This window comes from Monopterus albus, unplaced genomic scaffold (assembly GCF_001952655.1).
Source record: "Monopterus albus unplaced genomic scaffold, M_albus_1.0 scaffold100.1, whole genome shotgun sequence".
In the NCBI taxonomy this organism is placed as follows: domain Eukaryota; kingdom Metazoa; phylum Chordata; class Actinopteri; order Synbranchiformes; family Synbranchidae; genus Monopterus; species Monopterus albus.
In genome coordinates this window covers 894,623-908,978 of record NW_018127980.1, presented here as the reverse complement: position 1 = coordinate 908,978, position 14,356 = coordinate 894,623, and the positions used below count along the sequence as shown (strand labels likewise).

Genomic DNA, 14,356 nt, shown 5'->3' with positions numbered 1-14,356 from the left:
TCACTAGTGCTACTGTTGCATAAAGTGGGCTAGATAAGCCTTATTTGAATAATTCCCATATAGCTCTGCTGCTTCATCTCAGAGTTTACCCATCAGAAATATGTGGTGTTGTGCTTATAAAGTTGTCAGAACAATGCAGCACCACTGCTAATCAGTGAGTTTTGGGCAGTGCATTGTATTTTGGCACAGATATTATTGGCATTCCCTCAGACTGCAAAATCTCTAATAGGCTTTGCTTTTGCAGAGAAATGCATTTTTTTTTCCAATTCTTTGCAACCTGTTTTTGTTGTTTGTGAACTCGGAGAAAACAAAGTCAGCAGGGTTGCACTGTGGGTTTCAAGCTTCATGAGAGGCGATTATACAGTAGCAAGAAAATGACTGGCTAAGCTTTGGTTCTTGTGTTGCAGGGTCTAAATCCCAAGGCCGTTAAATCACTCTGTATAACAGATTAACAGGAGCCTATTACATGAAAAGAGTTGGGAGATTTCCCACCCCCACATGTTTTCTCAACATCAGTATGCCACCTGCAAAGTTTTCATTGCCTACTACTGACCAAACACTGAGTTGTGAGTAAGAGGCCAATCTGCGGCACAAGACATAATTAAAAAGACAGAGACAACAGTAAGTCTAAGATATTTCAAGAGGGTTTATGCATCAGGCTATAAAAAATCATGAACACTGGAAGAGAATAGGACATAAGCTAGAAGACGGACAAAACCATCATACTCAAGTCTGTTGTGGGCCTAATAGCATATTAGAAGCATTTATTCAAGCATCCACTACCATTAACTGTTTATTTTAAGCTGATCCAAATTGTCCAGTGAATGCTAACAAGCAACATTAACACACACCCAAACCCAGAGGGAGGCTATACCATTGTCTCTGCAGCAGGAGGATCTGAAGATGGATATTGTCTGCTGGGTGCCAAGGCTATTTTTGAGAGTCTGAGCCACTGACCTGTCCCCGGATACACAATGACACTCACATACACCTCAGGAACGTAATAAGTGAAGAAAAAAAAGAAAAATGCAGCTTGATGCCAGCTATGATAACCCTAAGGTGTGTGTGACAGATTTAGCTGTACCACAGTATAGTGGATCTTTTAGGTGGGTAACAGGAACAGCACAGCTGTGACTGTGAATGACCTAAAGCAGAATGAGAGACTGTGCATTATGTCTCCAAACTATGTTATTCTACAGGTTTTCCGTGTTTGATCAGGCTGACAGATCTCAGTCTGACATGCACCCCTGCTTGTTTTTCCTCATCTCGTTGCCCCCTCTGCCTGCCTTCCTATTTTCTTTGCGCAGCCGATCCACAAGCTGAAATGTATTCTGCAGTGGGTGCTTATTGTTCAAACACACAAATACGCACTCACGGGAATACACATTAGCGCTTCATTCTTTACTTAAGAGTGTGTTCGTGTCTTACGAAGTGTCCTGGAGAAGTTTTCAATACGTGCGCCAAAGTACGCGAGGATTGTGGCGCATTGGAACAGCTGTAGTCAGTGTTGAATGGACGCAAGGAGGAGGGACATCGTACTGTACATTAACTCCTGCTGGCTGCGGGGATTCTCCAGTTGAAGGCATGGGGATGCACTTCCAGCGACCTTAACACCCCTTTGAGAAATACAGAAGCGACAAGGGAAAGCCAAACGAAAATCTATACATTTTTTTAAAGCTGCCCAGTGTTTTCCAGGGGCAACGCTACAGAGATGAGATGGTATACTATGCTTTTGAAGGATGCCCTGTTTTGATAAGGGGACCAAAGAAGGCAAGACACTGTTGTCCATGATATTTTCCAAAAGAAGATCGCAAAGGTGGAGCGAATAGAGAAGGGCTGATGACGGGACTACTAATCCTTTCAGTGCATCAAAAGCACCAAAGGGTATTAGAAACGTCTGGATGGAAATCGGGCGAATGTTTAGAACTGTTTTTGGTTTTATATGAAAGTGGTGATTAGTTGTTTTGACACATCTGCACGGATTTTTTTCTTTTTCACTTAAGGAGAAATTGCTCTTTGTTCAAGAAAAGCTTGTGTTGTTTGGGCGGTGTGGAATTCCAGAAACTCAATATTTTTTTCTTCAAGTATTTCTTAATCTAAATGGAATTAGTTGAGTCTGAAGTCGTTTGTGAAAGGAACAGACATGGTACATGGGCACAGCTTCCATCGCGGTAAGACATCCGTGTTCATCAGCTGAAGCACACTTATTTAAATTTATGTTTGGGATTATAATCTGTCAGATTGTGAGTTTGCACAAAGTCACTGGTCTAGATATGTTCTAAGACCTAACTGGAGTTATGCATGTTAATAATGTTTAAATATTCCCAACTGATAATGTGCCAAAAATTCTTGTTATAATGTGTACATTAAGTAGTGTGTGGTGCATTGGGATCCTGTAAGGTTACACCCAGGGCTGGTTTAACATTACCATATAATGTTGATGTACAGTACATGAAATTCTAAACCTGAAATGTGTTCCTTGCTGACTCAACCTTTTTTCATCTAAAAGGAAGCTGTGCACTAAATATAGAAAAAGGAAAACATGATGTTCATGTCATAGTCTTTAATCAAGAATGTGTTTTCTGTTCTTACAGTTGTTGCAAGTCTTCTCATACTTGGGTTGTCTGGGGCAACACGGAAGGACATAGCAGGTAACACAACCTCAAACCTTTAGTGCTCAGACATGGTTTCTCTTGCAATCTATAATGCCTGACCTTTCTTCTCTTTTTGCTTTGTATTAATTAGTGAAAAACAATTCTGGAGTGAAACCTGCAGGTCAGTGTGGAGTATGGGTGAAAGAACCAGAAGGAGGACTCTTCACTTCTCCAAATTACCCAAATAAATACCCCCCAGACACAGAGTGTGTTTACATTCTTGAAGGTAAATGCTCTATTTAAGCACTGCAGCAGTAACAAAAAATCAAGGTGATTCAGTTATTTATTCTCAGCTGAAGCATTCCTGGGGTTATCACGAAAGGAAAAAGATCACAGTAACTGCTGAGAGAATGATAGAACACATTGCTTTTGTAGATAGTGAAAGGCTACTTTGGACAGTTTTTTTCTCTATTGGGAGGTGATATTTGATTAATCTGTACAGATCATCAGGTTAAAATATTACAAAGTCATCAGGGACAGTTCTGGTGTTTTAGCCCAGTAGAGAGGATTGAGGCATGTATTGAACATGTGGGCAGGCTGATGACAAAACGGGTTTCATCAATGGAGGCATGACAGATATCTTACTCCCTGCTTTGTGCTAGGTGGTAATTATATTCATTGTGTCTTCCAGCCCCCCCAAGGCAGTGTATTGATCTACACTTTGAGGAGAATTATTCAATTGAGTCCTCATGGGAATGTAAATTTGACAACATCGAGGTTCGCGATGGACCATTTGGCTTCTCCCCAATGCTTGGAAGATACTGCGGTCAGCACAGCCCACCTGATATCAGAAGTAGCGGCCGATATCTGTGGATAAAATTTGTTACAGATGGTGAACTGGAAGCGGTTGGATTTTCAGCAAGTTACAACTTCACTGCAGGTACATTTTTCTTCCTTTGTAAGCATATCTGTGTTTTATAACTCTAACAAGGCTCCAAATGAATGCCAAACATCATCCAGGGAACTCAGCCTTGTGGGAGCCTCTTGCAGCTTTATTGATTGTCTGTCTGCACACACTCATTATTTCCATTGGCAGTGTACTGTACTGTCACTGGCTGTGGACACTCCTGTGACTGGCTATGCTGTTAGTTTTTCCTCTATATTTAAAGGGATGCTGTGAAACATTATCAGATTTGAATTCACTTTAGAAGGCCCACTCCTCAGTTTTCAGGGCTGGAAGAAGCCAAAAGAGCACAGCAAACTAATCTGTCTTGTCGAACACAATTGTGATGTACGGTAAAACACTGACTTTCTTAATTTGCCTCATCTTTGGGTGAGCTCTCATTACTGAAGCAGTTTGATGGCAAAGAATCGGGGCATAACCATAATTTAATAGTCACTCACATACACTTGGCTGGGTAAATAACACAGTCAGGTTTTTAGTGTGTTTGGAGCTTAAAAGGAATTGTGCCAGGGAACGTGAATGCTGTGCCAATTTGTCTCCATACCCATTGCATCTTCAGGGGAATGTTACCACAGAAGATTTGAGTATGTCATTGTTTATATGATGAACACATGCACTATATTGATCTTTCATCTGAAAAACATGCTATAGTACAGGCTGCTGAAAAGAAAGCTGGTGGTGAAGGTCAATTTATCTCTAATAGTTTTGTATATGTTACTGAAACATCAGAACGGTAAAGCTCTTCATGGGTTATTACACTGAAGATGTCCAGTCAGTAGCAATGAAATCTGAAGTGAATTAATAGTATTACACTTTATTTATACAGTGCTTTTCATGGTGAATTTGCTTAAGTACAATTGTGAGGTACATGTACTTTATTATTTAGTATATATACTTTACTGTATATTGTTACTCTACTACAGTCCAGAGGAAATGTTCTACAATTTACTCCACTAGGCAGCAGTAGTTACTAGATTCAAATTCAGATAAATATTTTAACAATGCATACATTCTGCCACACTATTGAAGGTTGAGATGAGAATTCTTTATCCTGAGGGGGAATTCACATATTATTCAGCAGTATATAAAGTAATTTAGATTAACCACCTTTAACAGCTGCAACATTAAAGTCATGCACTTAATGTATCAATAATGATAATCCACTAATCTAATGCACATTCATCTTGAAAATGAGTCATTCTGCATAATGGATTCTTAAGAGACTTCTGTCTGTTTATTTAAGTAACATCCTGAGTTCAGGACTTTTACTTGTGACAGAGTATTTCTGCATTAAAGTATTGCTCCTTTTACTTGTGTAAAAGATCTGAGTATTTTTGTCACCACTGCTGATAATCACAGTGAAGGTTGCAGCCTTGCACTGTCAAATATATTTTTCATACAATCCAGAGAGGAGTGTCAGGCATGGATTTGTTCTTGGTTATAGAGATAACTGTCTGCTGACACAGCTGTTTTACACATCAATCTCTCTATCAACTTTGATTTATGTTTTACTCTGCACAAATGCATTTTAGAAATGGCTTTAGTAAATCCAGCTAAACATTTACCAGGCAATAATATCACTGAATGGATGGCATTTTAACTTATTATTAAATTAATAGTTGGTGTATTTTATGTAATATTAACCCTATAAAGAAAATATTGATGCCATGTTCATGTTTGCAATTGGTAGCTACTGCCAGAAGCCGGTTAGCCTACCTTACAGACTGAATTTTGTCTCCCAAGGTGAAACACTTGCATATCACACAGTGCACCTCTGTCTCAGTTCACATTGCACCAGGCTAATCTTGCTCATCATGTTTTAGCTTTGACTTTGTATGCAGGGGTAGTGCTTCTAAGGTTTGCCTCAGCAATACATCTTAAAGCACAGTAATTAAAATAGTATATCATGCTTGTTAAGGAAGGAAGATATTTTGAGGTTTTGCATTTGAATGACTAATGGGCTAAGGCCAAAGCTTTGTATCTACCGGTCAGGGGTATCAATCTTTTTACCTCTTGCCAAGAAGGTGTTAGGTGTTTTTATGTTGACATCAATGCTTGTGAAGATGTATTTCTGACTGAGCTCACAACTTGGTTTGTGATGCAGTATGGGACATCCTACAAAAGTGTCTTTCCTATTAGGTGTGAGTAAAAATAAGGTACAGTAGAAACAGGAACTACTGTAACTGTAAAAGACAAAACAGGGCTGCACAGGAAGGATCATTTATTTCCAGCACTGATAGTCAGGTGGACAACTAACTTATTGTTTCATCTTCCTGCTTCTCTTCAGAGACTCACTGAAATTTTGCTGCGAGGAAAGAAAAAAGACAAAGCTCAGCCACTCCATTGAAAATATCTGTGGCATATGATTTACATAACTAAAGAGGATAAAAGTCCTGAATTCACTCCTTGTTACTATGAAATCTGGCACTGTGAATAGTGTCTCACATCTGCAGCTGCTCTGCTAACCATACTAATTCACACAATCTTCCTCTGATGAATGAGAGTGAAAAAAGGGAACAAAGGTGACATGAATCAGCTCCTCTTACTCGCTCTCGTCAGTCACTTTAAAAGCGGACAGATAAAAACTCTTCTGCCTCTTTTCAAACTCTCCCAGTGTCCTTTTAGAGCCTCATGCACTTGATGACTAATGCAGTTTGTATAGCAGCAGTGAATGAAGCAGCAGCAACTGGAATCTCACAGTATCCAGTGTCATGTTAGTAAATGTCAGTGGAGCATAAAACATGCAGATTCACTTTAAATGTGACATCTAAGGATGTGTATAGACAGGTTCAATCAGAAAAGTAACTAAACCAACATGGATGCCCCAGTGATGCTCACTTTTTCACTTTTTTTATTTCTTTTTTGCCAAATAAATTATACTCAGGTTCTTCTTGTTTCATAAATCTTTTAAAGCAGTTTTCAACTCAGTAAAATACATTATATGAACATTTGAAAAAAATGTATATATTAGAGAATATCACTATTTATGATTGAATTACTCATTTACACTGAACTGTGGAGTACCTGCAGGGATCAGTATACAAACAATTGCCAGGCTGTGGAGTCCACCTGCTAGGCTGCATGTGTGATGCACATTAGTTTTCTGACTGAATGGGCTTACCTGTAGACGGGAGCTGCCTCTGTCCGCCTGTATGCTCCCAGGTGATTCCTACTTCAGCCACTTCCCAGGCAGCTGATTATGGAGATGAAAGACTCCACATGTATTTGTGTACACTGTTGTATACTTAAAGTAACAGGCCAGCATTCTGGGAAATATGCTAAGGGCAGTGCCACTTTTATTTCTGGATAATAAATATGAAGCTACTGCTAGAAAGAGTAGTTTAGCTTATTGAAAAACCTGGAAACAGATGAAAAAAATAAAATCATCCTACCAGCACCTCTAAAATTTACTATGCAATTTACAACATGAAATTTTATTTGCTCAGTCTGTTCTATAAACTAAAGTGTAAAAACACTTTGTGACTTTCTGGGGGGAGGTACTTCTGAATGGATTAAACAAACATGATATAGGGTGATAAATAGTAAGCGTTAGACAGAGCAAGGCTAATTTGCCCATTTCCACCCATCACACTAATCCAACTGGCTGTTCATTGTGTTTAATAGCTTCAAATTTAGCATACAGCCACAAGAGATGTATTAATTTCATCTAACTCTCTGCAACAAGCCAAGTAATTTGGAAACATGCCAAATTATTTTAAGGGAATATTGAGTGATTGTCTCAAACATAACACAAGTACACTTTGCTGTAACATATTGTCCTAATAGCAGCAGCATGCAGAGCTACTGTAGGTGTATCTGACCATAATGTTCTACCTCAACAACAATCAGTTCCAAAGTTCAGACAGTTAAGAGAGGGAAGCCTGGGACAGAGAACTAAGCATTAATCCACCTATGAGAAGTGTGTGTTTTCGGAAACTGAGTTACAGGCTATTAATGTGAGACTGTGTTTGAATTTACAAAATAATTCCAAAGATGATGCAGTTTTGTCCTTTTTCTTTCTATTCTGCCCAAATGTATTCCTAATGGAACAATAATTTTGATTGAAATAATTTTAATGTGTGCTTTTGAGTTATTCTGTGTGGCGTAGTTTTAAATTTAGCACAATGTGCACCGTTCAGCTGTTTGTCACAAAAACCAGTGCAGTAAGACACTTTTTATTTCTCAGAGCACATGTGGAGTTGCCTTCCCTGGAGGATAGTGACAGTGTGTTGGATTGTGACAGGCAAACTTGTAATAATGACAAATAGTATAAAATTACAAGTTGAATAGCTACATACAAATGCATTAGCAGGGAAAATGACTGAAAATGACTGAGTGGAGGACCCTGGTGTTATAGTATATTTGAGTGTGTGTGTGTGTGTGTGTGTGCGTACATGGGAATTGGATTATTTAAGCAGTATTTTGTTCTTCATTTTGTCCTGGGGCACCATGATCTTAGAACCCCATTGACTGGTACATTAAATGGTGTTTCTACATGTTAAGCCAGAGCAAGTAAAAGCTGTAAGGAGACTTAAGAACCAATTGTGCATTTCCTTAAAGGACTAGTAATGTACAGTAAAAGAAAAGAAAAAGACATAAAAACATAAAAAATTCTCATTTCATCCCTATGGGTGGTATGTCCCATTCCTCTGCCTCGGGTTATCTGAGGGCCTGAGAGTTTGAGGGTTCTGTGCAGGATCTAAACTGTTCCTAGCTCTGTATTCTTTGAGACAGAGCTCTGATGTTGCTCCTGGGATCTGCTGAAGCTGCTCATAGGAGTCACAGCCAGCTTCATGTGCCCTTCCTTCCTGCTGTCACTTAAGACTGCTACTGTATATCGATTGCCACTCCTGCCTTCTGTTCCTTTCAAACACCACAGTATCCTGGTTCATTAATCAGTACCTGCCTGTCCATCTGGACCTGGAAGCCTTGTGATTCTCCACAGCCTTCTGAGGGTTCTCCCATCTGGATTTGTGAGGCTCTAGCCCATACTTGGTGTTCCTCTACACAATACTGGAGACTTGGTTGTGTCATTTGATGTATGTTGTTCCTGTATTTTGTGTTGAACTGTGGTGCGTCTGTTCTGTGCCACTGCGTAATGATTACCTCAGTGCTGTCTTTTAGTCCAGTGCTTCCCAGCAACTGGTAGGATATATAGAACCACTACCTCTCTCATTTTCCATACACATATACTGTATGTATATGGAAAATGCTTAATGAAACTACTTATATTTTAAATTATGCAAATTTGTGCCAAAAGAAACTAATATTTACCACTGTACTGTAAACAAGTAATGAATCCCTGGAACAATATAATGCCATCCAGTCTACCTTCAGTAGCACTGTTAGTGTACGGTACTAGGCCTGTTTAGAATTCAGACCATAATTAGTCAGTCTATAATCAGCATGACACTAGTTAACCTAGATGCCTTATAGCCCAACTGGGCTCTAACTGCACTGGGAAGGATTTTTGAATTAACTGACTTAAATGGCATTCAGGATTTTAGTTTGAACAGGATATATGTACCTGTCATGAAGGAGAGAGGGCCTTGAGATTGAATCCATAGTTTAGCTCAAACTGGAAAATTGAACTGTGAGATTAACTCTTTGTTCTTGGACAAAACATACTCTGGTGGCATTATTTCTAGGGTTGGAAAGAAAGTTCAGTGACTTCCCAGTTTTGCACTGGTCTCCAAAGTAATTTGCCAGTGGCAGTAGCTGACATTTAGATATTTGAGTTCACTATGCACTATCCAAAGACATTGACATTCACTGTACTGGCAGCAGGTAAATAATAATTCATGCGTTCTAGCTAACTGCTGTTGAATGTACTTTCAATCTATGCAGTTATAGAAATGATCAAGATTGGGGGAAATAAGTTGAGCAAATATAGTTAACATTGAAAACCCCATTTAACACATTCTGCCATAACTTGACCTATTAATGAAGATAAAACCTTGAAATGTTCAGGTAAGATGCACAGTATACTGTAACTGCCTATCATACCCTTAAAGATGATCTGGATCTGCTCTGGATCAAGGTTTTTAGGTCATATTTTGTTGTCCTGGGTCTAATTTTTCACAAGGGACCCATTTGCGTGAGTGAATGTTGTGCCTTGGCAGAGGTACTGTACATGTGCTTCTGAGTGATCTTGTTGAAGGCTGTATTTGTTTGAGGCAAATAACCTTTTTTAGTGGCTGGAAAAATTATGCTGTTTGCTTCTGATTTTTAAAACTGAAAAACCTGCTGGCTTTACCCTCTAAAATCTTACTTTTTTGTGAGAAACATGTAGTTGAAATAGATTTAATTTTTATAGAGACTACTGAGATAATGAAATGTAGTCTGGCTTTTTCTTAAAAATGCTGTCATAACTTTGTCCCAAGCACCAAAGACACTAAGAGTAAAATTTCATTTTCCAAGGCTCAACACTGGTTGGGGCTCAGATTCACTGCGGAGCACAGAAGGTAGATGATATTCATGGGTAGAAATGGAAAGAAAACTCTCCTGTGGTGCATTTTCTGGCATTCTCCCAAGATCTCAGTGACAAGTGTGTTTGTTGGAATGAGTTGCTTGCACATAGTCACTCCTAATAAATCACTAAACTTTTTATTCTGGTGTCTAATTCTCATCACTGCTTTTCAGATGACTCATTTTAGTGTAACACTGGAGATAGTGGTTTAGACAATGAAACAGAATGTGTTTGGAGAGCCGGCTGTGTCTGTTTGTTTTCCTGTGGAGTCTCTCATCTAGCTTTGTGTTTTTGAGTTCAGGCTGCCCACACCAGTCTCGTTTGAAACAGAATCTCCTCTGCTCGTACGTAATAAGAAAGGATGACTATATGTTTAAGCTCAGCTGAAGACTCATCCCTGCACACTGCCTCTGTTTAAAGGAGAACATGATGGATGTAGCGAGTTAGCATTTCAGGCACACCTCTTGCAGCTGTAGAAGAGGTCAGTCTCACCCTCACTCCTTCTCACTCATTTCCCACTCTCTCTCTTTTCAGCTAACACTACATCTTTTCTTCCCTCACTGCTATGCATGGTTCATGCTTTTTATGTTACATCAGCTCCATGTGTAGGTAATGATGGAATACATTTATCTTTGTAAAGGGTTCTTATGAGTTCTGATGCTCTTGGAAAATTCAACTCTACAAATCCTGTTTCCCATTAAGATCCATTACAGTTTAGCAACTAACTTCTGGGTTAAACTTTCAGTGTTGTTAGGGCTTAACTATTTTTTTTTACCTACTTAAAGTTGTTGTGCATGTGATCACTACCAACAATTTTGGTTTGATAAAGTAAAGTGGCTTAAATCATTTAAAGTGTGGTAATCTAAATGTTCATGTTTGCCTGTCAGACTTTGTTGTTTTGTTGTTAGATGTTCGTGCAGTTTGTCAGTACATCAGAAAGTGTCTAGAATGATCAAGAATCTTTATTGTCATTATACAATCAGTTCACCAGTCATAACGAAATTCTGTTTGGTAATTCTCAGTTTAAATGTAAACACTTCATGAATATTTGTGGATGGTTTTCGATACCTTTTGCTGTGAAACTTGTTAGTTTGACTGGGCCTCTATTCTCTTTATCTTTCTTTCCTGTTTTTACTCCACTTTTCCTTTTTGCTTTTTTTTTTGGATCTGATATCTGGTACCTTTATACTCCTCCTCTGCTCGGCAGAAAAGTCCTGACACAAAATGTACACCAGCTTATCATCCAGTGAGCCTTCACTCAGGGGACAACCAGATCGTCTCTCCATGGAACTCTTCACTCACTGGCAGATATTTACATACCTGGGGTGTTTCAAACACTCCTAGCCAATTGGGGGGAGTGTATGCAAGCATACATATCCACCTGTGTGTTTGTGTGTATATAGCGTATGCTGTAACGTGTATTTGTTTGTGTTTGTCCCCAGTCAGTTACAGAATCTTGGCTGCTTTCCCACTCAAACCCCTGCATTCTTCTTGTGCTACATCTGCAATAGGACACCCCATTGTGAATTCTGTTTGCTACATTGTACACATGATGCATATGAGCTTTGGTCTCAGAAATGCAATGGAAATGAACTGAGTTGTAAGTGTGTTTTTCTTCTCTCTTGTCCTCCTGTAGATGGAACAGCTTGCTTAGGGCTCTTTGTTTCATTAGCCTATCATCATGGTGGATCCTTGCCTGTCATGATGGAGAGCATGACTCTCTCCATTATGTAGTATTAGACAGCAATGAGACTGAGCTGTGCATTTTATCTCTGTAGACTTATTCTCTTAAGGGTTGGCTGAAAAGGTCTTTCAGTTTTTGGAAGGTGAATAAGGTTTGCTTGCTCACTGCTCCTGATTTGTGCCCCTGATTTTGAAGGACATCACAGAGCAAATTGCTTTCTATGCCTGACAAGTTTTGCTTTTGTTTTCATCATCTCATCAGTGGGATACTTCCTTGGGGAGTTAGTGTATTAACATACCGGGGGGTGTCTAATTATTGCCTGTAAAGGAGTATGAATGATGAGTGTTTTGCTTTCATTATCTGCAATTTGTTCTCTCATTTTTGGCAGTGGATTGAACCCTGGATTCCTCAGCTTATCGTCTAAGAGCAAATGTCTGATCCCAAAAGGACCTAAATCACATTTGGCAACAGGGTAATCTAATAGATAATGGCAAACCTTTGTTTTGCTGCCGGGCGAATGATGTCATCAGTGAAGGAGTGCAAGACCATGATGGGATTATGAAATGAATTTGAGTAATCCTCAGAACATTTCAGAATGATAGAACAGTTGTACAGTAAATTCGATCGATGTCCACAAATAAAACTTTCAAAAGAAATGGCAATAAAATTTGTTGATGGTACATTTCTTGAAATGGAAGTATAGCTTAGGTCATATACTGGCTGTTCTGCAGTCCTGCACTATTTACTGTTGGGGCTGTGCTAGAGGGTTAATGCATATCATTTCCATTTCACAGGCTTATAGAAAAGCCATGGCAAGTGGTTTATATAACTGACTATAAGTCTACAGCTACTCTCAGTCCATAATATTTTATTTATTTATTCTAGAGTTCCCTATCTTCAACCAAGGTAGCGATATTCAATTTAATAATAATGGAACAAAATGTATATATGGCAGAAAATAATTGTCAATAATGGTCTGTAGCTGTGCTGGGGTTGGACAGCTGGTTGACAGTGATAGATGAGCTACAAAATCAACTATTACCATAATGTCAGAATTTCCAAGCAGTCATTACAGCACACTTTCAGCCATTTTGCTAAATGTGTCAAACATTTGCTCAGCTCTGAGACCTTGAATCACAGAAGCTAAAACAAATATAGGGACGTTCTAAGTGAAGCATTGGTTTCTATTAGCTTCTCTCACACATTTCATTTTCATTCATGCTTGTGAAAGTTCAAATTGCTCACCCATCTGTGATTATTGAGGTGCAGAGAGATGCAGGAGAACATTATTTTCTCATCAGCCCACTGAATATACAGTACAGAAGTGGAGTCCAACAAGTCATTTAAGGCTTCCTCCATTGGATACACACAGTGTTTTTGTCAGATTGCTGAGAACAAGGAACTGGAAAAGTCAGGAAGTCGAGCATGTGTAATCGTCCCTGTTTCTCTTTTAAACAAACACTAACAGACTGCTGAATGCATTGGCCTTGCTGGCATTTAATTTTCCATTTGGCAAGCTCGATTAATCACAGCACTCCTATACAATGCAGCACACATGGCCACCTGCTGCCATTATTTTCCTATCCAATGTACAGCTAGGAAAAGTGAGGCAAATAACACATATAGTGCTGTACATACATAACTGTTACAGAACAAGCAGAAAAAGAGACAAAGAAAGGGACATTCATCAAAACAAATATTTGGACTTATGTAAATCAGTTGTGGCCCCATTTTGAGAATACTGTCCCCACAAGCTCTGCCACTATCTGAATTTTCATTAAGGTGACACTGGCTTTTCTCGCCACTGTCCATAAAAGGATGCCAACTGGCTTTTACCTTGTAACTTTTAATATGCCTCTGTGTCTAACATGCATACAAATGACTCTTCATACAAACAGTGATCCCTGCTCTGTCAGCCTTTAAACGGCTTAAAGTGTGTTAACTGTTTGCTCTCTATATGGTTGAATTTGTATGAAAAATTAAAAAAAGGTTTTTGGTTGACAGGTTTTTTTGGCTTCATATCCTGAAATTTAGACTTGCTGACTTTATCTTCTTTCATGCGTGATTGTTTGTTCATTCTGCATAACGAAAGTTCTGATCTGATGCAGGGGGATAAGATTGTTTTGGGAAAACCTCCAGTTTGTCAAGTAGTGGATTATTCATCCATCCAGCACATTTTTGGAATATTTATTCAGTCACAATCCTGGATAGTCAAATTTACAGTGGAGCAACTTTTTATAAAAATATAATATTGCCCAGGATGGAGGCACTGTTTGCTGACAGTGCTAAACTTTAATCTGTTCTCAAAAATCAGCACTCTGCAGATACAGAATCCTGCAAAGATAACCAACACCGAGTCTGTCTGTGTGCACAAGAGAAGTAACTGTTGAGGGTAACTATACTGTAAAAATATTTTTGTTGCATAATCACTGTGCACATGCAAAATCTCACTCTTGTTTTTGTGTCCTAATGTGCTAGGAGGACATTTGCCATCCCAAGACTTGAGTCAAGCTGGATTGTAGCTCTGGGAAACTACTCAAATCTGTATGCTGCGCCTAATCCCTGTGCACAAACACAGACATGCACACTGAACCTTCACTGAGCAGCTGCATCTGAACCCTCATTTTGTATTCCATCCAGTTTGT

At 39.0% G+C, this 14,356-nt stretch overlaps 1 protein-coding gene across 3 annotated transcripts in view; it reads left to right on the top strand.

Moving 5' to 3' along the window:
• The first annotated feature begins 1,378 nt into the window (after nucleotides 1-1,378).
• Nucleotides 1,379-14,356, top strand: part of neto1l (neuropilin (NRP) and tolloid (TLL)-like 1, like) — a 63,849-nt gene continuing 50,871 nt past the window's right edge. For all 3 annotated transcript variants that reach the window (XM_020609641.1, XM_020609639.1, XM_020609640.1), the window contains exons 1-4: nucleotides 1,379-2,171; nucleotides 2,595-2,651; nucleotides 2,746-2,880; nucleotides 3,286-3,534. In XM_020609641.1, the coding sequence (XP_020465297.1) occupies nucleotides 2,144-2,171; nucleotides 2,595-2,651; nucleotides 2,746-2,880; nucleotides 3,286-3,534 (469 nt within the window). In that variant the 5' untranslated portion in view covers nucleotides 1,379-2,143. The remainder of the gene's footprint in view (nucleotides 2,172-2,594; nucleotides 2,652-2,745; nucleotides 2,881-3,285; nucleotides 3,535-14,356) is intronic.